This window comes from Lissotriton helveticus, unplaced genomic scaffold, assembly GCF_964261635.1.
Source record: "Lissotriton helveticus unplaced genomic scaffold, aLisHel1.1 SCAFFOLD_892, whole genome shotgun sequence".
Lineage (NCBI taxonomy): Eukaryota > Metazoa > Chordata > Amphibia > Caudata > Salamandridae > Lissotriton > Lissotriton helveticus.
The window spans coordinates 30,943-58,908 of NW_027611928.1; the positions used below are offsets into that span (position 1 = coordinate 30,943).

General features: G+C 48.0%; 1 protein-coding gene across 1 annotated transcript; it reads left to right on the top strand.

The window, feature by feature from the left end:
• LOC144807250 (uncharacterized) lies at positions 1 to 27,394 on the top strand. Its single transcript, XM_078673100.1, has 4 exons — positions 1 to 141; positions 4,042 to 4,096; positions 22,560 to 25,447; positions 27,341 to 27,394. The coding sequence occupies exons 3-4, from the start codon at positions 23,942 to 23,944 to the stop codon at positions 27,392 to 27,394; spliced, it is 1,560 nt and encodes a 519-aa protein (XP_078529226.1). The 5' UTR covers positions 1 to 141; positions 4,042 to 4,096; positions 22,560 to 23,941.
• Positions 27,395 to 27,966: the final 572 nt, after the last annotated feature.

The window sequence follows — 27,966 nt, forward strand, 5'->3', positions numbered from 1 at the left end:
AGCTCGCGCGTCACTCCGGGGCAATAACACACCGGGACACACTCCTTACAGGCAGCCGGGCCCCCGGTGCCGGACTCAGCGGGGCTGCCCCCACCTCTCCCCAAGGCCCTGCTGCCCCCACTGAGCGGTGCACAAGGAGAGGTGAGGTACTCTAATCGCAGTTTACAAGCTCCATTGGTACTGGACTCTTTGCGCATGCTGGAGACAGTGTCTGTTTTCTGCGCATGCGCAGTTGCACGGCGCGTGAGACTGACTATTCTAAGCCTGGCTGCAGCAATCCCCGTTTCTAAGGTGCGTTGGTCGCTTTGTATCTGGGACATTTCAACAGCCGCGGGGGCTGGGGGGAGGTTGGAGCTGCCAGCGCCCCCAGTGTGGTCATGGGGCGGCGGGGGGAGCATTGAAGTGTTGAAGAAGCTGAGTCAGTCACCGGTCACTCCTTGTACACACCCTCCCAGGGATCAGAAGAGGGTCAGTCACCGGTCACTCCTTGTACAGACCCTCCGAGGGATCATAAGAGGGTCAGTCACCGGTCACTCCTTGTACAGACCCTCCGAGGGATCATAAGAGGGTCAGTCACCGGTCACTCCTTGTACAGACCCTCCGAGGGATCATAAGAGGGTCAGTCACCGGTCACTGCTTGTACAGACCCTCCGAGGGATCATAAGAGGGTCAGTCACCGGTCACTGCTTGTACAGACCCTCCGAGGGATCACAAGAGGGTCAGTCACCGGTCACTCCTTGTACAGACCCTCCGAGGGATCATAAGAGGGTCAGTCACCGGTCACCCCTTGTACAGACCCTCCGAGGGATCATAAGAGGGTCAGTCACCGGTCACCCCTTGTACAGACCCTCCGAGGGATCATAAGAGGGTCAGTCACCGGTCACCCCTTGTACAGACCCTCCGAGGGATCACAAGAGGGTCAGTCACCGGTCACTGCTTGTACAGACCCTCCGAGGGATCATAAGAGGGTCAGTCACCGGTCACTGCTTGTACAGACCCTCCGAGGGATCACAAGAGGGTCAGTCACCGGTCACTCCTTGTACAGACCCTCCGAGGGATCATAAGAGGGTCAGTCACCGGTCACCCCTTGTACAGACCCTCCGAGGGATCATAAGAGGGTCAGTCACCGGTCACCCCTTGTACAGACCCTCCGAGGGATCATAAGAGGGTCAGTCACCGGTCACCCCTTGTACAGACCCTCCGAGGGATCACAAGAGGGTCAGTCACCGGTCACTGCTTGTACAGACCCTCCGAGGGATCACAAGAGGGTCAGTCACCGGTCACTCCTTGTACAGACCCTCCGAGGGATCATAAGAGGGTCAGTCACCGGTCACTCCTTGTACAGACCCTCCGAGGGATCACAAGAGGGTCAGTCACCGGTCACCCCTTGTACAGACCCTCCGAGGGATCATAAGAGGGTCAGTCCTTCAGTGAGGTCTGGTCTTCTGCTTCGGCTTTCCCTCCTCCACCAGGTTCGGGTGTTCTGCCCGCCGACAAGCTGTTACATATACAAGGGGGTCCCAGTACAGATAACAGACAAACAATTGAATACTAAATGAAAATACAACTAAACTGAAGTCTTATCACACTTGTTTTTACTCACAGTGTGATAACATAGCAAAGGATTACACAAATTACAAAACCAATAAAGGCATTTCATAATCATCATAGAAAAATGTGTGCCCCAAGGGAAGAGGGGAGAAGGGGAGGCAGTGCAGGGTGAAGGTAAAATATAGCAGATCTTAACTCCTATCTAAAGAGTAAACATTTCTTCATAGTTTATAAAACAGTCCGTAATAGCCCTGGCTTCAAATGTGAGCCAGTTATGAAGAACGACATCAACTGTTCATGACCATTTAGTTAGACAACATGCTCAAAAAGCTCCTGCATGTATCAGGTTAACTGTTAGCGTAAGGCGTTGTTGAGGTGAAAACAAAAGTCGACGTTTTGACCCCAATATGAAGGTAGGCGGCAGTTACAGCCTTAAAGCGCAGACAAGCTATGACCTCCCCTGGGCTCCGGTTCGCTCTCTCGTAAGGCTGTTAGTCCTTCTCTGTCTTTCCAGTCTTCCCCCACTTGTTTCTCCTCCTCGCGTTCCCATGCCGCGTGTAGCTGGACCAACCTGACGCGCTCTACGCCCCGCCTTCTTCAAGTGTATCCTCTGATGTCCGTCCTCAGCTCCGGCTTAAAAGGGCCGCCTGCCGATTCCCCTCTCTCCACTTCTTGATGACAGCAAAGCGTACAACTGGTAAAAGGGGACTGTGAATATAGGAGGGGAGAAATATATGAAGGGATGGAATGGCAATCCTTTTCCTCTATCCAATCGTCTACTACAGGGGCTACCTGACACACCCCACCCCCAGACGTTTCCTGTTCTGGGAAATGAGGGATGCGTGAAAAAAAATCAGCAACTTGGTATGCAGAGTATAAAAGATGACAATGTTAAAACTAGTGCCCATCCTGGAATAAAAGAAGTCACACCTAAAAATAGCTTATCCTGAAAACCCACTTTCTAAAAACAAGATACCAAACAAAAAGAGAATCTTAGGAGCTTCAGGTGATGTCCCTAGTGTCTGATTACTGGTGTTTGTTTAGGTTTACAGGAGTCCAGAGGTTACATAGCAAACCTTGTCTATGCATGCCGTGTATTTTTCATTCATTATTGTAGTATTTATGTAATCCACTCATCGCGTGCCAGAAGGTAGATGTGTGTGGCTAGAGTTTATATAGCGCCAGACTAGATCTGGTCTGTGTCTCCTGCTCCACAGCTTGTACCCGTAAAAGTGCATCAATGTCTCCTTCCCTTGGAAGCAAATCCACTTGTATTCCAGTTTAAGTATATTTATTCTCATAGAATCACTTTCAAAATCCACTGTTCAGCGAGTAAATTCAAATTCAGTCTGCCCCAATTCATTTTGGGGGTTCTCCCTTCATCAGGGGGCGCACATGAGGAATCTATGTTGTATGTTGTGTGCGGAAAATAGTGACATAAGAATTAACTTGCAATGCAATCTAATCCTACAGATACATAAATTAATAGTTTACTACTTGTCCTGGTAGAACGGGCACAATCAGGGGAGCAGAAGGCAAGAAGAAGGAGTGCAATCTGGGGATCAGAAGGCAAGAAGAAGGAGTGCAATCAGGGGAGCAGAGGCAAGAAGAACGAGTGCAATCAGGGGAGCAGAAGGCAAGAGAACGGGCACAATCAGGGGAGCAGAAGGCAAGAAAAACGAGTGCAATCAGGGGAGCTGAAGGCAAGAGAACGAGTACAATCTGGGGAGCAGAAGGCACGAGAACGGGCACAATCAGGGGAGCAGAAGGCAAGAAAAATGAGTGCAATCAGGGGAGCAGAAGGCAAGAGAACGGGCACAATCAGGGGGGCAGAGGCTAGAAAAACGAGTACAATCAGGGGAGCAGAAGGCAAGAAAAAGAAACTGTCTCACACCACTGCGGTTTTGTGTTTTAAACACAACTAGGACATAGATTGCACGACCAGAGTTTTCCTAATGCAGACTGCATAAATGAAACCAGCGGCACCGTTCGCTTTTGTTAAACAAGCTCTTGGCATTGCTGTGGGGGTGCGGGGCGGGAGCGCATTGCTTTGAAGTCTGATGGCGGGGGAGCAGCTTGGGAGGCAGCATTCCATTGCGGTGCGAGGCTGATGGGTTTGACGTGGACGCGCGTCTCACACGACTGGTTCACATGAACTGGACGGAATCTGCGCTTGGTCAAGAGTTTGTTTTGCCTACTATATACTCTCGCTATTAATCCCTGCGGGATATAATAGCGAGACCTAACAATGTACATATGCAAGCATATAAAAACTGTATATAGCGTTTTCCTACTATGCTTTCCCGTATGTGTGTGTCTGTTGGTCTCTGTGTTTCTGTCTCCCATTCCCTGTAGGGAAAGTATGTAGCTCCCCGTTGTAGAAGAGTCGGTCAAGAAGGAGCACACTGCATTGAATAATTTCTTGGTATGCACTTTTTATTAGTATTACAGGAAATCACAATGATTGATTGTCTCTGTTATATTCTTCAGTCCCTTAGGTGTGCCTTGGCCGCCGCCGTCCCTCGGACAGAAGGAAAAGACTCAGGTAAGTGTTTTTGCTTTATGGTTTAGTCCAAGGAGGATGTGAGGGATAAATAATAACTATGCATAAATGTGAAGGGAGGGTGTAGAGCACAGCTTTCCAAATTTTTCTTGTTGGTGACACACCCTTTTGTGAAAATATTTTCAGGGACACAGTAACACGAGAAAGCGCAGCGAGCGAGCCCGAACCACCTATGGTGGGTTCGGGCCCCACACATACACACCCCACCCCACACACACACCCCACACACACCACCCCACAGGCACCACCCCACAGACACACCACCCCACACACACCCCCCACACACAAACCCCCACACACACAACCCCACTCACCCAACACCAACCCCACACACCCAACACCAACCCCACACACCCACACCCCACACACACCCCCGCACCCCCCCATACACACCCCCCACACACACACCCCCCCCACACACACACACCCCACACAGAGAGACTTGAGGGACACTGTTAAAGGGTACTAGTGAGGGAATCAGTGGCAGAGGTGGCCTTTCCCTCCATCTGTCTCCCTCCATCGGTCTCCCTCCCTCCCTCTCTGTCTCAACCCCTCTCTGTCTCACTCCTTCTCTGTCTCCCTCCCTCTCTGTCTTCCTCCCTCTGTCTCACTCCCTCTCCCTCAGACTGTCTCCCTCCCTCCCTCCCTGTATCCCTCCCTCCCTGTCTCACTCCCTCTGTCTCACTCCCTCTCTCTCACTCCCTCTCTCTCACTCCCTCTCTGTCTCACTCCCTCTCTGTCTCACTCCCTCTTTGTCTCACTCCCTCTCCCTCCGACTGTCTCCCTCCCTCTCTGTCTCACGCCCTCTCTGTCTCACGCCCTCTCTGTCTCACTCCCTCTCCTGCCGACCGTCTCCCTCCCTCTGTCTCACTCCCTCTCTGTCTCCCTCCCTCTCTATCTCCCTCCCTCTCTGTCTCCCTCCCTCTCTGTCTCCCTTCCTCTCTGTCTCCCTTCCTCTCTGTCTCCCTCCCTCTCTGTCTCCCTTCCTCTCTGTCTCCCTTCCTCTCTGTCTCCCTCCCTCTCTCTCTATGTCTCCCTCCCTCTCCCTCTGTCTCTGCCTCGGTCTCCCTCTGTCTCTCCCTCCGTCTCCCTCTGTCTCACTCTCTCTGTTTCACTCTCTGTCTCCCTCCCTGTCTATCTCACTCCCTCCCTCTCTGTCTCACTCTCTCTCTCTCTGTCTCACTCTATCCCTCTCCCCCGACCAACATATTCTGTGGGTTCCATAAGGGTCTGTGACAAAGAGGAAACAATGTTGCTTTCATTCTTAAATCTTTTTTATATTTTCCTGTATTGGTGGTGCCCAGGTGCGCAGCGCCCCTACTCACTCCCTCCCCCGCACTCCTCCATGCCCAAGGCTCACACGGGCATTCTCCATTGAACTGAATTGTTTATGTTTTTGTTTTCGTAAGGTTACAAGCCGCAGCGTGCAGTATGATGTAAATGTGAAAGCTTCTATAGGGCTTCTTGGCAGCTTTTTTTCCCAATGCACCGCGATCCCGGGGCTGCCCCAAACCCCAGGCCAACCCCCTGGACCCAATAACCCACTGTATTCAGTCATTGAAGAGCCCTTTGCCAAATGGACTATCCACAAATGAAGACCATTTAACGTGCTAATAAGGCTTTGTTGTTATTCATATAAGAGCCCCTGCAGCGCCACTCTGCCTGTTGCTGGAAGGCCTGCGGGGGTGATCTAAACAGCATGCTAAAACCGGGACATTTGGATGTTTTACCCGGACGCTGTTGTAAAACCCGGACATTTCTCTACTTTGGAGAAAAGTGTCGGGACACTGGGACACTCCGCCAAAAACGGTGGTCACACTACTTCAGCACTCCCTCCCCCCCGCCCCGTCGTGTGTGGCAGCCCGGGACCGCTCACAGCCGCACTTGAGCACTTCACAGGTCTTTAAGACCTTGTGCATGTTAATAAGGCTTTGTTGTTGCTTCGCCCCTTCTAAGAGCCCCTGCAGCTCGACTCTGCCGATGCGACACACCTGCATATGGGTCGCGCCACATAGTTTGGAAAGCTGTGGTGTAGAGGTTGGAGCAACCAAAAGAAAAAGAGTAGCTGATGATTTCTGCTCTTGTCTCTGTTTCCGTCTCACTTATTTCCTTTTCCCTTGGTCCCTTTCACCCCTCAGCCTTCCCTCCCGTCCCTCTCTTACTCAGCCCCTTTCCAAAAGCCCTGTAGACGCCCACGCACCTGGAAGAGCCACGTCACTCCGGGGCCGTGGCGTGGTGACTCTGCGTCCTTCAGTGAGGTCTGGTCTTCTGCTTCGGCTTTCCCTCCTCCGCCAGGTTCGGGTGTTCTGCCCGCCGACAAGCTGTTACATATACAAGGGGGTCCCAGTACAGATAACAGACAAACAATTGAATACTAAATGAAAATACAACTAAACTGAAGTCTTATCACACTTGTTTTTACTCACAGTGTGATAACATAGCAAAGGATTACACAAATTACAAAACCAATAAAGGAATTTCATAATCATCATAGAAAAATGTGTGCCCCAAGGGAAGAGGGGAGAAGGGGAGGCAGTGCAGGGTGAAGGTAAAATATAGCAGATCTTAACTCCTATCTAAAGAGTAAACATTTCTTCATAGTTTATAAAACAGTCCGTAATAGCCCTGGCTTCAAATGTGAGCCAGTTATGAAGAACGACATCAACTGTTCATGACCATTTAGTTAGACAACATGCTCAAAAAGCTCCTGCATGTATCAGGTTAACTGTTAGCGTAAGGCGTTGTTGAGGTGAAAACAAAAGTCGACGTTTTGACCCCAATATGAAGGTAGGCGGCAGTTACAGCCTTAAAGCGCAGACAAGCTATGACCTCCCCTGGGCTCCGGTTCGCTCTCTCGTAAGGCTGTTAGTCCTTCTCTGTCTTTCCAGTCTTCCCCCACTTGTTTCTCCTCCTCGCGTTCCCATGCCGCGTGTAGCTGGACCAACCTGACGCGCTCTACGCCCCGCCTTCTTCAAGTGTATCCTCTGATGTCCGTCCTCAGCTCCGGCTTAAAAGGGCCGCCTGCCGATTCCCCTCTCTCCACTTCTTGATGACAGCAAAGCGTACAACTGAATGTACGCTTTGCTGGTAGCAAAAAACACAGTTGATGGACAGAATGTAGAACAATGTCATACATTCACCCCAGTACAAGGATCTGGGCCTAAATCCATCGTTTTTTAGCACTCCACACCACCCTGGGTTAGACACTGGCTATATTGCTATATGCAAATCAGCTCTGACCCTGTGCCTCATGGGAACAGTCCAGTCCGAACTACCAAGCCATGTCTTTCCCAGACCGGAATCAAGCATCCAAGGACCGGTTTCTGGCTATCAGCCTTCATCAGCCTGGATAGCTTGACTCCAGTGGTGTGGAGAGCCTGGGACTCACGTCTGAGCATACCCAGCCCACTCGGGGTGAAAATTGCAAAAAACACAGTTGATGGACAGAATGTAGAACAATGTCATACATTCACCCCAGTACAAGGATCTGGGCCTAAATCCATAGTTTTTTTGCACTCCACACCACCCTGGGTTAGACACTGGCTATATGCAAATCAGCTCTGACCCTGTGCCTCATGGGAACAGTCCAGTCCGAACTACCAAGCCATGTCTTTCCCAGACCGGAATCAAGCATCCAAGGACCGGTTTCTGGCTATCAGCCTTCATCAGCCTGGATAGCTTGACTCTAGTGGTGTGGAGAGCCTGGGACTCACGTCTGAGCATACTAGGCCCACTCGGGGTGAAAATTGCAAAAAACACAGTTGATGGACAGAATGTAGAACAATGTCATACATTCACCCCAGTACAAGGATCTGGGCCTAAATCCATCGTTTTTTTGCACTCCACACCACCCTGGGTTAGACACTGGCTATATGCAAATCAGCTCTGACCCTGTGCCTCATGGGAACAGTCCAGTCCGAACTACCAAGCCATGTCTTTCCCAGACCGGAATCAAGCATCCAAGGACCGGTTTCTGGCTATCAGCCTTCATCAGCCTGGATAGCTTGACTCCAGTGGTGTGGAGAGCCTGGGACTCACGTCTGAGCATACCCAGCCCACTCGGGGTGAAAATTGCAAAAAACACAGTTGATGGACAGAATGTAGAACAATGTCATACATTCACCCCAGTACAAGGATCTGGGCCTACATCCATCGTTTTTTTGCACACCACACCACCCTGGGTTAGACACTGGCTATATGCAAATCAGCTCTGACCCTGTGCCTCATGGGAACAGTCCAGTCCGAACTACCAAGCCATGTCTTTCCCAGACCGGAATCAAGCATCCAAGGACCGGTTTCTGGCTATCAGCCTTCATCAGCCTGGATAGCTTGACTCCAGTGGTGTGGAGAGCCTGGGACTCACGTCTGAGCATACCCAGCCCACTCGGGGTGAAAATTGCAAAAAACACAGTTGATGGACAGAATGTAGAACAAGGTCATACATTCACACCAGTACAAGGATCTGGGCCTAAATCCATCGTTTTGTTGCACTCCACACCACCCTGGGTTAGACCGTGGCTATATGCAAATCAGCTCTGACCCTGTGCCTCATGGGAACAGTCCAGTCCGAACTACCAAGCCATGTCTTTCCCAGACCGGAATCAAGCATCCAAGGACCGGTTTCTGGCTATCAGCCTTCATCAGCCTGGATAGCTTGACTCCAGTGGTGTGGAGAGCCTGGGACTCACGTCTGAGCATACCCAGCCCACTCTGGGTGAAAATTGCAAAAAACACAGTTGATGGACAGAATGTAGAACAATGTCATACATTCACCCCAGTACAAGGATCTGGGCCTAAATCCATCGTTTTTTTGCACTCCACACCACCCTGGGTTAGACACTGGCTATATGCAAATCAGCTCTGACCCTGTGCCTCATGGGAACAGTCCAGTCCGAACTACCAAGCCATGTCTTTCCCAGACCGGAATCAAGCATCCAAGGACCGGTTTCTGGCTATCAGCCTTCATCAGCCTGGATAGCTTGACTCCAGTGGTGTGGAGAGCCTGGGACTCACGTCTGAGCATACCCAGCCCACTCGGGGTGAAAATTGCAAAAAACACAGTTGATGGACAGAATGTAGAACAAGGTCATACATTCACACCAGTACAAGGATCTGGGCCTAAATCCATCGTTTTGTTGCACTCCACACCACCCTGGGTTAGACCGTGGCTATATGCAAATCAGCTCTGACCCTGTGCCTCATGGGAACAGTCCAGTCCGAACTACCAAGCCATGTCTTTCCCAGACCGGAATCAAGCATCCAAGGACCGGTTTCTGGCTATCAGCCTTCATCAGCCTGGATAGCTTGACTCCAGTGGTGTGGAGAGCCTGGGACTCACGTCTGAGCATACCCAGCCCACTCTGGGTGAAAATTGCAAAAAACACAGTTGATGGACAGAATGTAGAACAATGTCATACATTCACCCCAGTACAAGGATCTGGGCCTAAATCCATCGTTTTTTTGCACTCCACACCACCCTGGGTTAGACACTGGCTATATGCAAATCAGCTCTGACCCTGTGCCTCATGGGAACAGTCCAGTCCGAACTACCAAGCCATGTCTTTCCCAGACCGGAATCAAGCATCCAAGGACCGGTTTCTGGCTATCAGCCTTCATCAGCCTGGATAGCTTGACTCCAGTGGTGTGGAGAGCCTGGGACTCACGTCTGAGCATACCCAGCCCACTCGGGGTGAAAATTGCAAAAAACACAGTTGATGGACAGAATGTAGAACAATGTCATACATTCACCCCAGTACAAGGATCTGGGCCTAAATCCATCATTTTTTTGCACTCCACACCACCCTGGGTTAGACACTGGCTATATGCAAATCAGCTCTGACCCTGTGCCTCATGGGAACAGTCCAGTCCGAACTACCAAGCCATGTCTTTCCCAGACCGGAATCAAGCATCCAAGGACCGGTTTCTGGCTATCAGCCTTCATCAGCCTGGATAGCTTGACTCCAGTGGTGTGGAGAGCCTGGGACTCACGTCTGAGCATACCCAGCCCACTCGGGGTGAAAATTGCAAAAAACACAGTTGATGGACAGAATGTAGAACAATGTCATACATTCACCCCAGTACAAGGATCTGGGCCTAAATCCATCGTTTTTTTGCACTCCACACCACCCTGGGTTAGACACTGGCTATATGCAAATCAGCTCTGACCCTGTGCCTCATGGGAACAGTCCAGTCCGAACTACCAAGCCATGTCTTTCCCAGACCGGAATCAAGCATCCAAGGACCGGTTTCTGGCTATCAGCCTTCATCAGTCTGGATAGCTTGACTCCAGTGGTGTGGAGAGCCTGGGACTCACGTCTGAGCATACCCAGCCCACTCGGGGTGAAAATTGCAAAAAACACAGTTGATGGACAGAATGTAGAACAATGTCATACATTCACCCCAGTACAAGGATCTGGGCCTAAATCCATCGTTTTTTTGCACTCCACACCACCCTGGGTTAGACACTGGCTATATGCAAATCAGCTCTGACCCTGTGCCTCATGGGAACAGTCCAGTCCGAACTACCAAGCCATGTCTTTCCCAGACCGGAATCAAGCATCCAAGGACCGGTTTCTGGCTATCAGCCTTCATCAGCCTGGATAGCTTGACTCCAGTGGTGTGGAGAGCCTGGGACTCACGTCTGAGCATACCCAGCCCACTCGGGGTGAAAATTGCAAAAAACACAGTTGATGGACAGAATGTAGAACAAGGTCATACATTCACCCCAGTACAAGGATCTGGGCCTAAATCCATCGTTTTTTTGCACTCCACACCACCCTGGGTTAGACACTGGCTATATGCAAATCAGCTCTGACCCTGTGCCTCATGGGAACAGTCCAGTCCGAACTACCAAGCCATGTCTTTCCCAGACCGGAATCAAGCATCCAAGGACCGGTTTCTGGCTATCAGCCTTCATCAGCCTGGATAGCTTGACTCCAGTGGTGTGGAGAGACTGGGACTCACGTCTGAGCATACCCAGCCCACTCGGGGTGAAAATTGCAAAAAACACAGTTGATGGACAGAATGTAGAACAATGTCATACATTCACCCCAGTACAAGGATCTGGGCCTAAATCCATCGTTTTTTTGCACTCCACACCACCCTGGGTTAGACACTGGCTATATGCAAATCAGCTCTGACCCTGTGCCTCATGGGAACAGTCCAGTCCGAACTACCAAGCCATGTCTTTCCCAGACCGGAATCAAGCATCCAAGGACCGGTTTCTGGCTATCAGCCTTCATCAGCCTGGATAGCTTGACTCCAGTGGTGTGGAGAGCCTGGGACTCACGTCTGAGCATACCCAGCCCACTCGGGGTGAAAATTGCAAAAAACACAGTTGATGGACAGAATGTAGAACAATGTCATACATTCACCCCAGTACAAGGATCTGGGCCTAAATCCATCGTTTTTTTGCACTCCACACCACCCTGGGTTAGACACTGGCTATATGCAAATCAGCTCTGACCCTGTGCCTCATGGGAACAGTCCAGTCCGAACTACCAAGCCATGTCTTTCCCAGACCGGAATCAAGCATCCAAGGACCGGTTTCTGGCTATCAGCCTTCATCAGCCTGGATAGCTTGACTCCAGTGGTGTGGAGAGCCTGGGACTCACGTCTGAGCATACCCAGCCCACTCGGGGTGAAAATTGCAAAAAACACAGTTGATGGACAGAATGTAGAACAATGTCATACATTCACCCCAGTACAAGGATCTGGGCCTAAATCCATTGTTTTTTTGCACTCCACACCACCCTGGGTTAGACACTGGCTATATGCAAATCAGCTCTGACCCTGTGCCTCATGGGAACAGTCCAGTCCGAACTACCAAGCCATGTCTTTCCCAGACCGGAATCAAGCATCCAAGGACCGGTTTCTGGCTATCAGCCTTCATCAGCCTGGATAGCTTGACTCCAGTGGTGTGGAGAGCCTGGGACTCACGTCTGAGCATACCCAGCCCACTCGGGGTGAAAATTGCAAAAAACACAGTTGATGGACAGAATGTAGAACAATGTCATACATTCACCCCAGTACAAGGATCTGGGCCTAAATCCATCGTTTTTTTTCACTCCACACTACCCTGGGTTAGACACTGGCTATATGCAAATCAGCTCTGACCCTGTGCCTCATGGGAACAGTCCAGTCCGAACTACCAAGCCATGTCTTTCCCAGACCGGAATCAAGCATCCAAGGACCGGTTTCTGGCTATCAGCCTTCATCAGCCTGGATAGCTTGACTCCAGTGGTGTGGAGAGCCTGGGACTCACGTCTGAGCATACCCAGCCCACTCGGGGTGAAAATTGCAAAAAACACAGTTGATGGACAGAATGTAGAACAATGTCATACATTCACCCCAATACAAGGATCTGGGCCTAAATCCATCGTTTTTTTGCACTCCACACCACCCTGGGTTAGACACTGGCTATATGCAAATCAGCTCTGACCCTGTGCCTCATGGGAACAGTCCAGTCCGAACTACCAAGCCATGTCTTTCCCAGACCGGAATCAAGCATCCAAGGACCGGTTTCTGGCTATCAGCCTTCATCAGCCTGGATAGCTTGACTCCAGTGGTGTGGAGAGCCTGGGACTCACGTCTGAGCATACCCAGCCCACTCGGGGTGAAAATTGCAAAAAACACAGTTGATGGACAGAATGTAGAATAATGTCATACATTCACCCCAGTACAAGGATCTGGGCCTAAATCCATCATTTTTTTGCACTCCACACCACCCTGGGTTAGACACTGGCTATATGCAAATCAGCTCTGACCCTGTGCCTCATGGGAACAGTCCAGTCCGAACTACCAAGCCATGTCTTTCCCAGACCGGAATCAAGCATCCAAGGACCGGTTTCTGGCTATCAGCCTTCATCAGCCTGGATAGCTTGACTCCAGTGGTGTGGAGAGCCTGGGACTCACGTCTGAGCATACCCAGCCCACTCGGGGTGAAAATTGCAAAAAACACAGTTGATGGACAGAATGTAGAACAATGTCATACATTCACCCCAGTACAAGGATCTGGGCCTAAATCCATCGTTTTTTTGCACTCCACACCACCCTGGGTTAGACACTAGCTATATGCAAATCAGCTCTGACCCTGTGCCTCATGGGAACAGTCCAGTCCGAACTACCAATCCATGTCTTTCCCAGACCGGAATCAAGCATCCAAGGACCGGTTTCTGGCTATCAGCCTTCATCAGCCTGGATAGCTTGACTCCAGTGGTGTGGAGAGCCTGGGACTCACGTCTGAGCATACCCAGCCCACTCGGGGTGAAAATTGCAAAAAACACAGTTGATGGACAGAATGTAGAACAATGTCATACATTCACCCCAGTACAAGGATCTGGGCCTAAATCCATCGTTTTTTTGCACTATGAAGATAGGCGGCAGTTACAGCCTTAAAGCGCAGACAAGCTATGACCTCCCCTGGGCTCCGGTTCGCTCTCTCGTAAGGCTGTTAGTCCTTCTCTGTCTTTCCGGTCTTCCCCCACTTGTTTCTCTTCTCGCGTTCCCATGCCGCGTGTAGCTGGACCAACCTGACGCGCTCTCCGCCCCCCTTCTTCAAGTGTATCCTCTGATGTCCGTCCTCAGCTCCGGCTTAAAAGGGCCGCCTGCCGATTCCCCTCTCTCCACTTCTTGATGACAGCAAAGCGTACAACTGGTTAAAGGGGACTGTGAATATAGGAGGGGAGAAATATATGAAGGGATGGAATGGCAATCCTTTTCCTCTATCCAATCGTCTACTACAGGGGCTACCTGACACACCCCACCCCCAGACGTTTCCTGTTCGGGGAAATGAGGGATGCGTGAAAAAAAATCAGCAACTTGGTATGCAGAGTATAAAAGATGACAATGTTAAAACTAGTGCCCATCCTGGAATAAAAGAAGTCACATCTAAAAATAGCTTATCCTGAAAACCCACTTTCTAAAAACAAGATACCAAACAAAAAGAGAATCTTAGGAGCTTCAGGTGATGTCCCTAGTGTCTGATTACTGGTGGTTGTTTAGGTTTACAGGAGTCCAGAGGTTACATAGCAAACCTTGTCTATGCATGCCGTGTATTTTTCATTCATTATTGTCATGTTTATGTAATCCACTCATCGCGTGCCAGAAGGTAGATGTACTTGGCTACAGTTGTTTATATATTGCCAGACTAGATCTGGTCTGTGTCTCCTGCTCCACAGCTTGTACCCGTAAAAGTGCATCAATGTCTCCTTCCCTTGGAAGCAAATCCACCTGTATTCCAGTTTAAGCATATTTATTCTCATAGAATCACTTTCAAAATCCACTGTTCAGCGAGTAAATTCAAATTCAGTCTGCCCCAATTCATTTTGGGGGGTTCTCCCTTCATCAGGGTCAGCATGTGAGGAATCTATGTTATATGTAGCATGCGGAAAATAGTGACATAAGAATTAACTTGCAATGCAATCTAATCCTACAGATACATAAATTAATAGTTTACTACTTGTCCTGGTAGAGCCTAACCGCATGTCTGCGTTTGTGTTATACCAGGGTCTTCACCTTTTTGATAGTGAGAGCTACTTCTGATCAAGCAGAATCATCCTGATCTACTGCCTTTATCACTTGGCTTTGCTAAGGGTAGATAAATGCTGTAGGCGTGGGAGTAGGGACGACCGTGACACCAGGTGTAGGATTCAAAGAGGGTTTTATTTTAATGGTTCTCAGAGGTTTAGACATAAACGTCCTTCGGTTTCTCAAGGTCAGTCTTTCTCTGGCAAAAGTACTTTGGTCCGTGTTGAAGATCTTCTCCCGTCTCTCCCTAGGGCTTGGTGTATCTTTACTCCGGATACTGTCGGCTCCGCGACATGGAAGAGACCAAACAAAGAGGGAGGCCGTTAGTGTCAAGTCCTCTATGGGAGGTGCACCAGGGGACCCGGGGGATGTGAGGGTGAACACCGTGACACTTGCTCTCTCTATGTACAGTGCTCCGTGAACTAAGGAAAAGGAGGGGTTGAAGTAAGGAACCGGGAAGGGAAAGGTATTGGAATGGTAGGGAAACCAGAGGGAAGGGACGAACAGGGATATATACACTTTTTACACTCGAGCGTTTCTGCTCCCCACCCAGGCTGCCCAACGCCGCCGTACCTGTGACAGCCACACTCCTCCCTCGGGAGTGTGGCACGGCGGTTCACGGGGTCGTTGGCCTCCGGGCTTTCCTCTGGTCTCGATCCCTCCTTCTTCTCCACGCTGTTCCTTCGGGTCCTCTCCTCCGCTCTCCTCCGTACCGCTCACTTCCGCCTTCTCCTCCGGGGTGATTACACACCCTGTGTACAGTACTTCCTGTCTTTTAGACAATCCGGTCGCTCTGACGTCCTTCGGGGCCGGACCTTCCTCCTCAGACGTGAACGCCCAATTAAAGGAGCCGCCATCCTCTTCCTCGTCGTCCGGTCCGGTCAGACCGTCCTTCCACTCGTCAGTCTGTGAAGAAGGCGGAGACGTCAGGTCAGCAGGGCAGGGATTCCACCACTCACGAGGGCTACGCCCCCCTACCTCGTTACAAATGCCAAGTAACTTAATTGCACTCCTAGAGCGCCCAGTCCCGCTGCAGTGAGCACATAGCATTTGTAGCCTGGGTTAGGAAAGGTTTACCTGTAGGGCCCCTAAGCCTTTGTAGCACTGTTAGGTTTGCCTGCGGGACCCCAAGCATTTATAGTACTGGTAGGAACGGTGTATCTGTGGGGTCCCCAGGGACGGGTTATCTTCATTTTATTCTTATTAACGAATCCCATCTGAGAGGTGAGTGTTTCACTGAGGGTTGTGGCCTCTTTCTCCTGCAATACATGGGATGGCATTGTTCTCTCTGAGTGAGTGTGAAGACAGAAGACTTCTATTATCTGGTGAGTTGCCCTCCTCTTCATTGGCTCCCGTCCAGATCCTGGCCCTGCTTTAACAATTCAAGATTAATGTCCAGTAGTGGCAGTCACAGTATAAGGACTGTGAGCAAGACCTGCTGTAGAGTTTTCGCTGTCCTAGGAAAAATGTCTCAATGTAGGAAAGGGCCTGTTTTGGACATGGTTAGCCTTCACTTTCTACCTGGAAAATTATATAGTTTTGACTGGAAGGGCACAGGGTCCCTGCCAACCAGGTCCCCTGAGCCAGATCTCCTTCCCTAAAGTGTACCAGTCGTTTCCACGGTTGTCACCCCATTAGCTCACTTATAAGTCCCTTGTAAAAGATACCTCTGGGACCAAGGGCCTTGTGGTTAAAGAGGGTCTCTAAAGGCTGCAGCACAAATTATGCCACCCTAAGGGACCCCTCACCAAGCACATACACACATACATACATACATACATACATACATACATACATACATACTGCCACTGCAGCTGTGTATCTTGGTGCAGACACAACTGAAGAGTCGACGTGGCACACATCCCTGTATGCGATGCCCATAGGGACTGTCTGAGATATAGGTAAGACGCCCCTCTAGCAGGCCTTATAGTGAACGCTGCTTTAGGGATATCTCCTGTGAGGGCGCAGCTGCATGAGCAGATATGCCCTTACAATATCCTTGTTGATTCCTGGATATTGCAAGTGACCAGGGAAGCTCTATAGTAAGTACATTGGCTGCACACTTGTCATTACGAGTTCCTCAGCTCCATGAAGGTTTCAATGAAATATGGGATATTTGGTACCAAACATCTCAGCATAATAAACTTGTGCCGATTGCAGTGTCCAATTTATTAAAAATTGCACACAGAGTGCCCCTTAGAGGGGTCCCCTAAAATCTACCAATCCTTAGTGTGGTCATCGACTGTCCTAAGCCAGCCTGCTACCACCAGAGTGTGTTCTGTCCTCATGGGGAGAGTGCATGTGCACTTTGAGATTGATAACAATGCCTTTCCTGGGTGGAGGTGCTCACTCCTCCCCCTAGTCAGGCAAAGCCATCTGTGGCCGGGATTTTCAAAGGCCTTGCTGCCTTTGTAATGCGACCCCAGCCTCTCCTGTTAGGGGGAGCAAGCGATCTTCCTGTCCTCAACCCCTTTTAGGCGCAAGGACAGGTGGGAAACCTTAGATAGAACAGGAGGTGCAACCCCCGCCCCCTCTTTCAAATCCACCCCTCAGGAGCTGGAGGCGAGGTGAAGTACACTTTGTAGTGCCCACCATCTTGAAGATGATGGGACTTATCCAATCAGGGCTAGGACTGTGTCCCCTTCCCACAGGAGGTGGGCATGATAGAGGGTATAGACACCCCAGGAAAGGGGCCAATTAGCCTCTACCTGTCACTCCCTTGTAACACCCTTAAATCAAGATTTTAGGTGGCATCCCCAGACCCTGAATTTCAGTTCTTGGCGACCTAAGAAGAGCCGGGCACCGCGGCCTTCTCTGCTGGTGAGGATCTGTGGAGAACTATTGACTTGCAGCCCAGCGACCTCCAGAACCTTGGGAGGACTACCTGCCTTCAATAAAGGGCAATCTAGTTTTATGTAGTGGGATTTGGCCAGGGAGTGTCAGGACAAGCCAAGCTATGTTACTCACTCTATATTTGCAGACTTTGTGTTTTTGATCTAATCACTCTCACTAATGTGCCCCGTATTTTCGGTGTCAACACTATCGATTGAGCACTAGTTCAATAAAAAGAGTTTTACAAAGTACCTGTGTCTTGGCAAGATAAGCAGTGTGCTGGTTATTTATTCAATCAAGTCTGTTGTTGAGCTCTGAGTTCAAGCTGCCCTTTAATGTAAACAGGGTCATTGATTTGGCAGTATCAGTATCTGCAGTTAAATTAGACAAAAATGAGTTCTAAATGCCACCTCCCTGGCATCCTGAATGGCCTCCACCCAATCGCCATCGCAAAGCTTGCCTAGATCCCTCTCCCGCACAGCTCTCTGCGTCCCCAAGGGATCCAGAGAATTGCAGATCAACTTCCTATACATGGTTGAGATTGCTTTTTCGGTCCGGGATTAGTTAGCAGCAGGTCCTCCAGTAGGGATGCATCAGGCAACTGCCCCCCTTCCCGGATGTGACTTTGCAGAGCGTGGCCACCTGCAAATGTCAGAACTGTGTTTAGTCGCCTAATTTATACTTTTGTTGTAGGATCGTGAAGGACACAAGTGCCTATCCCCTCCACACATCGACGGGCCGTTCTAAGCTAATCAATCCCCATTTTATGAAGCCCTGCAATCCTCCCACTGCACTTAAGAGATCACCATCTTACACTAGATTAATTTCAGTCAGCTTACCTTCCCAGCCTAAATACTTGGTAGCCTCTTTCCACACCCTTACCAATGTTTGGGTATGAGTAGGTAGGGTGCACTCATACTTTCTTCGATACAGCACTGGGGAGGGGTAACCTCTCTTGCCCATGGCCAATCTATCTACCCGGTAAGCAGGATCCTCACAGTCCGCAAAAACCCAGTTGTTGACTGCCACCAGCTGCGTGGCCCAGTAATACTTGTGAATACTCCTGACCGCCAGTCCACCTTAATAAACTCCCCTCTGCACCTTACTCAGCGTGACGTGCCGCCATCCCACAACAGAAGCTGAAGTTCTCAGACTACCTTTTGAAAAAAAATGTCTGGTGGGATCTTAAAGGGCATTTTTTGCACAATGTACAGGAGACCCTGGAGCGTCATCACTTCAAATAGGGCCACCTGGCCCAGTAAGGAGATCGTCCGCAAGTGTGGGGAATCCCAGCGAAGACGGTCTAATTTCGGAAGTATGTTCCTGCCTGTGCTCTCTTGTAATGAACACAACCAAATATTTAAAGCCATGTAGTGCCACCCTAACTGTGCACCTAGACTACAGCCACAGGGTCCCTGCCACCAGCAGGAATATTAAGGACTTCTTCCAGTTGATATTATATCCTGATCAACTGGAATACCCCATATGAGAGGTCGTGGTGAACCCAAACAAGTGTGAAGAGCATAGGAGACAAGGAACATCCCTGTCGGACGGCAAAGACTCGGTAGACTGTATTATTGACACGCATGCGCGCTAGAGTGGCCACATACAAGAGCGTAAGAGCAGCGCCACTGGTTCAGCAAAGGAATCCCCTATTGCATATGGTACTCCATTAAGGTGTCGGAGATTTAAGCGCGTTCCTTGGTGTGGTATAAATCCCAGTTGATCAGGCTGACCACTGTTGCAATTACTGTCCGCAGGCAGATCGCCAGGGCGTTCGCAAGGACCTTAATCACAATATTAAGCGGGGAGATAAGTCTATAAGACCCACACTCAGTTGCCGGTTCGTCCTTTTTTGGATGACAGCCACCTCAGACGTTCTTTGGTCCTCCGGGAGACACCCTTATTTTCATATACTCTGGAGGTACTCCCTGATTTTATCTATCATGCTTTTATATAATTCTAACGGGAGCTCATCAGGTCCAGTCGCTTGCCCTGTTTCCAAGGTTCCTATTGTCTAATTTATTTAGTCTACTGTCAGGTCTTGGTCTAGTGCGTCTCGGTCCTCATTCGTTAGCATTGGCAGGGTCAGGTCTTTCAGGAAGTCTCTCCCAGTATTTCCGTCCCCTTGTTGTCTGTGTCCTCAAGGATCCAGTTCCGTCCTTTGTCTTGTCTCTCTAACCATGTAAGCAACTCATTGGCTTTATCACCGACATCATAGAGACAATGCTGGGTAGCCAGCGCATTAGTGCCCGCTATTTTCCATTAGTGCTCTTAATGTGTGCTGCTTCAGTTGATGGTGTAATGGGAGAGAAACTGATTCCCCACTTGCCAAGCGAACCTCCAGGAAAGCACATTCCTTGTCCTGAGCCTCGCACTTCAATTTACGTTCCTTGGACATTCTCCCAATCAAGGCTTGTGTCTGGCCTCGAATCACTGCCTTAAATTCACCCTATAGCACGCAAACTGATTCAACAGGCCACCCATTCTCCTTAAAATAGAATTCTGCTCTATCTCTCATACGAGCTTTGAACGTCTTGTCTTTTAAATATCACGGATCAACCCTTGGGGGTAGCATGAAGGCCACAACCGGACCATCGAGTTGCAACTCCACCAGCGAATGGTCTGAGATTCCCCCTACTATGTGCGTAGCGGCTCTAAAATCATCTTTATGTACAGTTGGGTGAAAAGATAGTGCAGGCATGCCAGACTACCATGTGCTGCAGACAGGTGCATCCGGTTCTGATACCCTCTTCTCCTCTAGGGGCATTTAGAAGCATCATGACTATAGTATAGGTGCAGTTCTGTCACTCCAGTCATCCCAATGCCTGTATGCTCTGTCGTAAGTGTCTTACCCTTTCACAGGATGAGTCAGTCTTGTTTGGGTCTCTTTCCTGTTTCCCGACACTTGAATGGCACGCGCGAAGACTCGAGAGAGCAGTGACCGACCAGCATGCGTTTGTGGAGCGGTTTTGTCCTGGATATAGTGATGCGTTCAGTAGGGCACCCACTCTGTCTTTTCTTTGCAGTTGCCTGAAGATCAGCAGTCCCAAGGTAGCAGTCACACCTGGCCTGTCTGTAAGTGCAGCCCCCTCTGGAGACCCGACCATCAGCAATTGAGCCCACATTGTGGCCGGCTGGACCACAGGCGTGAGCTCAGACAGGGCTTTCGACACTGGAGTAGTTGTAGTCCCTCATGGGCCTCTGACACAGAGTAGTCAGAAATTCAGCTGCTAAAAGCCCAACACAGGCTCTCCAGGAAGTCAGTAGATTCAGTCTCTGTTGTGTTAGGAATTTGGCAAATGCAACCTTGAACGGGACGGTTGGCAGCACACAATCATCCTACTGGGTCTCAACAATCATATTGTCGTAGAGTTTTATTTTCTGCCTTGAACTGTTGGGAGAGTCTTGGCATCCCTCAGACTAGCTGGTCCTGCTGCATGGCTTTCTGGCCCGCCCTACAGATAACGAGGATGTGTCGGACCTTGCTTTTTCCAGGACAGTCTTGTCCTCCTGCTGGATAGTTAAACTCCCTTTCCTTTCTTACTAGACAGGCAGGCTTCTAGGCAGACTTCTAGGCTCTTCAGGACAGGTGCACAGCTTCTCCATTAATTAATTCAGCCGGCAGGTGATGTCCCTTCAACTTAGATAAATTGTCAGGCTGACACCATCCCTGGTGTCACAGCAGGCACCTGAGTACTTTGTAGAGCACATTATTCCTTGGTAACAGAGGACTTTGAACTGGGGTATAAAAGAGGGATAGATGGTTCCACTTGTATACACAACTGGCAGGCAGGAGATGCAGTTTACTCTGTCGCACTCTCACATTGCATTTATGCTACGCACACCAACACCCTAAACATGCTCTTGATGTTATTGCAAAGTCTGGGCACAGGCATAGAAATGGAGCATTACATGGGTGTGTCAGTAGAAAGCCACTCCACTGACCATGATGCAAAGAACTCATCAGGCTATTGATACTTACAACAGGGTGCTTTCCACTACCGCTCTAGCTGTAAAACCCATGACAGTCCTCTGCCTTAAATGTGGGCACACTTGGTGTGACCCTCCAGGTCACAGGACCGGTCCAAGATCTCTCATAGTCCCTTGTTAGAAGTTGCACAGGTGGCAGAAAAATCTCATGTAATTGTTTTGTGGTAGATTTATCCCAGTAACATGCAGTTACAAGTTTGACGCCATGGACTGGGGAGTTGCCACGAGGAACAGATTCTCCTGCCTGTCATACCACATGCCATTCACTATTACATAGTGTTTTTCTGCTTTTATTTACCTCTTGTTTTAAGAAGGTGGTAGATATATGCATGTGGTTGGTTGGGGGAGATGGGTGAAGCAGGGGAGGGAAGAGGAAAGCACTTTCTAACAGAGGGAAGAATTATGTTTCCCCCAGTTAGTAAAAAAACAGCATAAGTCTTGGCTGCTTCTGCTGCACCCAGAGTCTTGTGGGTCTTTTCAGTCTAATTTTTCTGTCTGGAAAAAAATTGTGTCCTGTTTTTCTGCACCTGGTAAATCCATGTGCAGAAAAGCCTAACTACTGATAATCAGGTGGAATAAAGTGAACACATTAAAGTACTCCTTAAGTACTTTGCCCTTGATTCATACTCTGGACCGTCGTTGAGGGATCGGTCTAGGCATAGTCCTCGCAATACACAAAAGATTTGAGTGCGGCAGAGGCCAGAGCTCAAAAGTCAGGATACCAGATACAAGTAGGTGGTAACTCAGGGCAGAGGGAAACGCCCATCCTAGAAATCTACATTACATTTTAATTAATAGTATTCTATTTTAAATATCTGTTTGGTGCCTGTCCATATGACTTTAAGTCCTGCTTTTGGGGTTCTATGATGCAAGTCCATAGGGTACATATATCCTTTCTAAGCTTAATAAAATGTTGAAAATTCTACAAATCCTCACTCCTACATCCAAGTACTCTCAGGCTACCATTCTAGACTCTGCTCTGTCTGAAAAACAGCTCAACACTTTCAAAATTCTGCAATTCTGCAATGATATGGCTTGTAAATTATTTTTGGGGATATTTATATCTATTAACTATTTAATTTTAATACTATAGGTAATTACGGACGAAGAAAGCAAGATTTAGCACCAGCCAATGGAATGTTCGTGCCATAAGAAGGATTATTTTGAAAAACTGAAGGACATCTAGCATTCTAAGTTTAAACAATTTCCAAAATCTCGGTGTTGCGAGAGCTGAGGAAAGTACTATACCTGTAAGTGAAGTCTCTAATTTTGCATTTCATTAACCCAGAGCAAAGTCATATCTGTCCACACAGCATCAGAAATAATGCCAGAAAGACCAATCACAACATCCTCATCTGAAATATTATCAGAAAGACAAATTGCCTCAGAATGACAGAATAACGTTCATCTAAAGCACACATGATCTAAAGCATCATGTAATTCCAGAGTGGAAGCACACACTGCATAAAAGAAAGATATAGCAAAAGGTTTCTTCTGCAAACCATCAAAGAAAAGACACTGAAAGAAGACTCCAAAGCTGACACGCTAACAACCAGAAGATTGGAAAATGACTTTTGTTCAACAACCGTTTTAACCAGTTACGCAAGTTTGAGACTATATGCCTCGGGATATAACACCTCAACCCACTCTACTCACTCTGACGAAAACCTTAATAATTCACCACTTTATTGTGTTAATGACCATCTCAGATTGTTTCCTTTTTATTGTGTACTGTTCTGTAATTCTATGTAAATCGCCTCAACATTATCTGTTGTGCATGAGTGATTTGTAAAACTGTTAAATATAAAAATGGATTTAATGAGCACCGTTGTGCCATAGCTAATGTAAATAAATCCTCGTCTTCAGAACTACAATCCTTACCCTTACACCAAACATACAAAGGGTAAAAGGAACTTTGGTTCTGCGACTGGTGAGCCACAATAGTACTGTGCATGTTCTAATGTTCTCAGTTACTGCCATTACGCCAATGCAAAAAGGTACTTCTCAGTTTAATCATTAAATATTAGACTAACACCTTATCACTGCATTGCTAAGAACCTATACAAATAGATTTGAGAGAAACTTCAGTCGCAAAATAAGTTGCTGCCGGAGAGGCTATAACCAAAAGACTGTTATCTGCTAGAAACATTTCGACAGGTTTTACAGGGCTGCATCGAGACATATTTTGCTCAATTCAAGTGTTAAGAAGATTACACACAATTTCTTTTAGAGATAAATGCTGAACATTATCTAAACAAGCCCGACTCTAAAATCGGGTTCACTCTTACAGTGGCATATAAGCAAGAAAAAACTAAATGTAACTCTAGGAATACACCTTATAAAAACACGGGGTGTGAGAACAAATTCAGTGTTCTAACCCGCCTCAATCAAAGCAAAATAACCCAAATTGGGGAAAAAAGTTACCTGTGCCAAAAAAGATTCAGCCATAAATCTCATCTCACTGAATTTGAGAGAATGCACACTGGGAAAAACCTCTCTCAGTGCTTTGTGTGCCAAAAAAGTTTCAGCCGTAAATCTAATCTCACTGAGCATATGAGAATCCACACTGGGGAAAAACCTTATCAGTGCTCTGAATGCCAGAAAAGGTTTAGTATCAAACCGCATCTTTATCGACATGCATTAACCCACTCTGTGAAAAAACCTTACCAGTGCTCTGAATGCCAAAAAAGTTTCAGCAGTAAATCTTATCTCACTGAACATATAAGAATCCACACTGGGGACAAACCTTATCAGTGCTCTGAATGCCAGGAAAGGTTTTGTAACAAACAAAGTCTTTCTCGACATGTAATAACCCACTCTGGCGAAAAACCTTACCAGTGCTCTAAATGCCAGAAAAGGTTTAGTTTCAAAGAGAGTCTATATCGACATGTATTAACCCACTCTGTGGAAAAACCTTACCAGTGCTCTGAATGCCAGAAATATTTCATTGAAAAAAGAGACCTTACTATACATACAAGGACCCACACTGGGGAAAAACCTTATCAGTGCTCTGAATGCCAGAAACGGTTTTGTAAAAAACAAAGTCTTTCTCGACATGTATTAACCCACACTGGGGAAAAACTTTACCAGTGCCCTGAATGCCAGAAATATTTCAGTGACAAAAGAGGACTTACTATACATACAAGGACCCACACTGGGGAAAAACCTTATCAGTGCACGGATTGCCAGAAATGTTTCAATGCCAAAACCAGTTTTACTCGGCATAGAAGAACCCACACTGGAGAGAAACCTTATCAGTGCTCGGAATGCCAGAAATGTTTCATTGACAAAAACAGTCTCACTCATCATATAAGAACCCACACTGGGGAGAAACCTTTTCAGTGCTCTGAATGCCAGAAATCTTTTAGTGTAAAAATCAGACTCACTGAACATACAAGAATCCACACTGGGGTAAAACCTTATCAGTGCTCTGAATGCCAGAAAAGGTTTTGTAACAAACAAAGTCTTTCTCAACATGCAATGACTCATTCTGTGGAACAACCTTATCAGTGCTCTGAATGCCAGAAATGTTTCAATGAAAAATGCCGTCTCACGCAGCATATAAAAACCCACACTGGGGAAAAACCTTATCAGTGCTCTGAATGCCAGAAATGTTTCAGAATAAAAAGTAGTCTCACACGGCACATAAGAATCCACACTGGGGAAAAACCTTATCAGTGTTCTGAATGCCCAAAAGATTTCAAACTTAAATCACTTCTAACTGCACATGTGAGATACCACACTGGTGAAAAACCTTATCAGTGCTCTGAATGCCAGAAATGTTTCAGTGACAAAAGAAGTCTTTCTCGACATATAATAACCCACACTGGGGAAAATGCTTATCCATGCTCTGAATGTCAGAAATGTTTCAAAAACAAACTCAGTCTCACTCAGCATATACAAACCCACACTGGGGAAAAACCTTATCAGTGCTCTGAATGCCCAAAAGATTTCAAACTTAAATCACTTCTAACTGCACATGTGAGATTCCACACTGGGGAAAAACCTTATCAGTGCTCTGAATGCCAGAAATGTTTCAGTGAAAAAAGAATACTCACTCGGCATAGAAGAACCCACACTGGGGAAAAACCTTATCAGTGCATTGAATGCCACAAATGTTTCAGTGAAAAAATCAATCTCACTCACCATATAAGAACCCACACTGGGGAAAAACCTTATCAGTGCTCCGAATGCCAAAAATGTTTCAGCCGTAAATCTGATCTCACTGCACATGTGAGAATCCACACTGGTGAATAAAATTATCAGTGCTCTAAATGTAAGAAAAGATTCAGAGGTAGAGATGGTTACATGCACCATAAGAAAACACACCATCAAAAATACTTCAGTACTCCAAGTGCCAGAAAAGCATCAATTTTGAACGCAATCTCACTCTACATGAGCAGACGCACACAGGGAAAAAACATTCCCTATGTTATTAATGACAGAAATTAATTCCTATTTGATAGGCACAACCTCACTAACCATAAGCGACTCCATACTGATGAAAACCTTATGAGTGCTCTGAATGCCAGAAAAGCTGCAGAGAAAAACGCTATCTCACCATGAGAAACTCCACACTGGAGAAAATCCTAGTCCCATAAAAGCTTGAATCTGAAAGACAGAGTTATGCTTCATGAGAGATCCCACTCTGGGGAAAAACCTTATGAGTGCTCGAAACGCAAGCAATGTTTTGGTCACAAATTACTTCTCACTTGTCATGAGCAAACTCACATGGGAGAAAAAGCCTGATGTGTGTTCTGAATGTCAGATAAGGTTTAATCATGAATACAATGTCACTTCACATGAGAGAATTCACACTGGACTAAAGCCTTATACAGGAGGGGAAAGCCAGAAACGTTATACTCAGAAAAGGGATCTCACTAAACATGAGAAATGCACCCACACCAGGTGAAAAGTAAGGCATATCTTGAGTTGCAGAAAAGCTTCTAACAACCTTACTTTACATGAGAGAGCACATATTGTAGTTGCAATAGGATTAATCAAGAAATTCAAGCAGGATAACTTAGGCTGCCCGCATGCAACCTCCAAAGAAATTTCAGGCCTTGAAAATGTTTTAATTGCATCAAAATCCACAATTTGAGTATCTGAAAGTTACAAAACTCTCTAGGTCTTTACTTGACATTGAGAAGTGTTAGTACTTGCAAAAATCAATTAATTACCAAAAAATTCACAATATTAATTTCTTAAATTTTTTCCACCCAAAAGGTTTCTACTCACCCTTGTTTCTTAACATTTGACTGCAATCTAGATTTTCATGATAAGATTCCTCAATGAAGAACTCCGCAAAGTGTCAAAAAAACTCAACTGCTCTACGCGGAGTTCTGCGAGCAGCGGAGTGTGTTAGGGTCCTGCAGTTCGTGGTGATTTTGATCTCTGATTGGTAGTCCCGCCCTGTAAAATTAATCGTGAATGGCACCATGTGCAGCGCAAGAGGGTGCAGCTGCTTCTACTCGAGCGGCAGCTTTGTCAATGCGAAGTAAGGTTTCTCAACGCGAGTGGTTGTGTCCTGCCGCGGCTACTCGCATTGAGAAATCCGACGACGAATCTCGCCAGGAAGTTGATTTTGCTCACCAACTAGACCTTGACAAGCGCGAGCAAGGAAAAATCTCATCAGGATGTGGATTTTCCTTGCTCCAGTACATGACGTTGAAGAGCGCAAGCGAGGGCAAAAAACCTCGCAACGCTCCACAGCGCAGAGTTTTTAGGAACTCCGCAAGCTCCGCTGATTACAGAAAACTCTGCTAGCGGAGTTCACCACCCGGAATTAGATAATATACGACAGCAGGAAAATCTAACAAACCAGTTACTTGCCTTCGGTAACGCTTTTTCTGGTGGATACTCCTTTACCTGCAGATTCCTCACCTTGTGAATATTTCCCACACGCCAGGATGGATCCTCAAACTTTAAAGCAGTCCTACTGCACGGGGGGCTCTCCCTCAGCAATGGGAGCCCCGCACGGGCATGCGCCACCATTCTCCTTTGGGCGGCTTCGCGGGACTTCCTTTCAAAACCGAAAGTCCCGCCCGCCGTCAGGCACTACGGCGCCTGACTTCCTGTTTTGCCGCGGGCTGTGGCCGTGATCTCTTTTCCAGCAATAAGAGGGGTAGGCTCCCTCATAAGTACAAATATACAGCGGGGTGGGCACCCGCTTAATTAGGCAAAGTCGCGGGGTGGGCACCAGCACATAAATTAAAAATAGCACGCTAAGACGCAGGGTGGGCACCTGTACACCATAAATAACGAGATAATCGGGGTGGGCACCCACAAGGCTCAAGAGGAGAGGGGAATCCCTACGAGGGTGGTTCACTCAGCCCAGGCTGCAGCTCCGCGCTGCTCAGGCCCCAGGTTCTCCCTCGCTGGGGGCACTAAATCAAAAGCGCGCCCAGTCTTCATATAAAGCGCAGGAAGGCTGTAGCAAGCCTTGGTAAAAGCAGAACACAGCAATAGGTCCAAGAAGTCCTGGGCATCAGGGAGGGCAG

Excerpts from the sequence above, each read along its gene's own strand:
- LOC144807250 (XM_078673100.1), top strand. The coding sequence starts at position 23,942 with ATGCACACTGGGAAAAACCTCTCTCAGTGCTTTGTGTGCCAAAAAAGT. Across the intron at positions 25,448-27,340 it reads AATCACTTCTAACTGCACAT|ATTCCTCACCTTGTGAATAT; the intron begins GTGAGATTCCAC and ends CTTTACCTGCAG.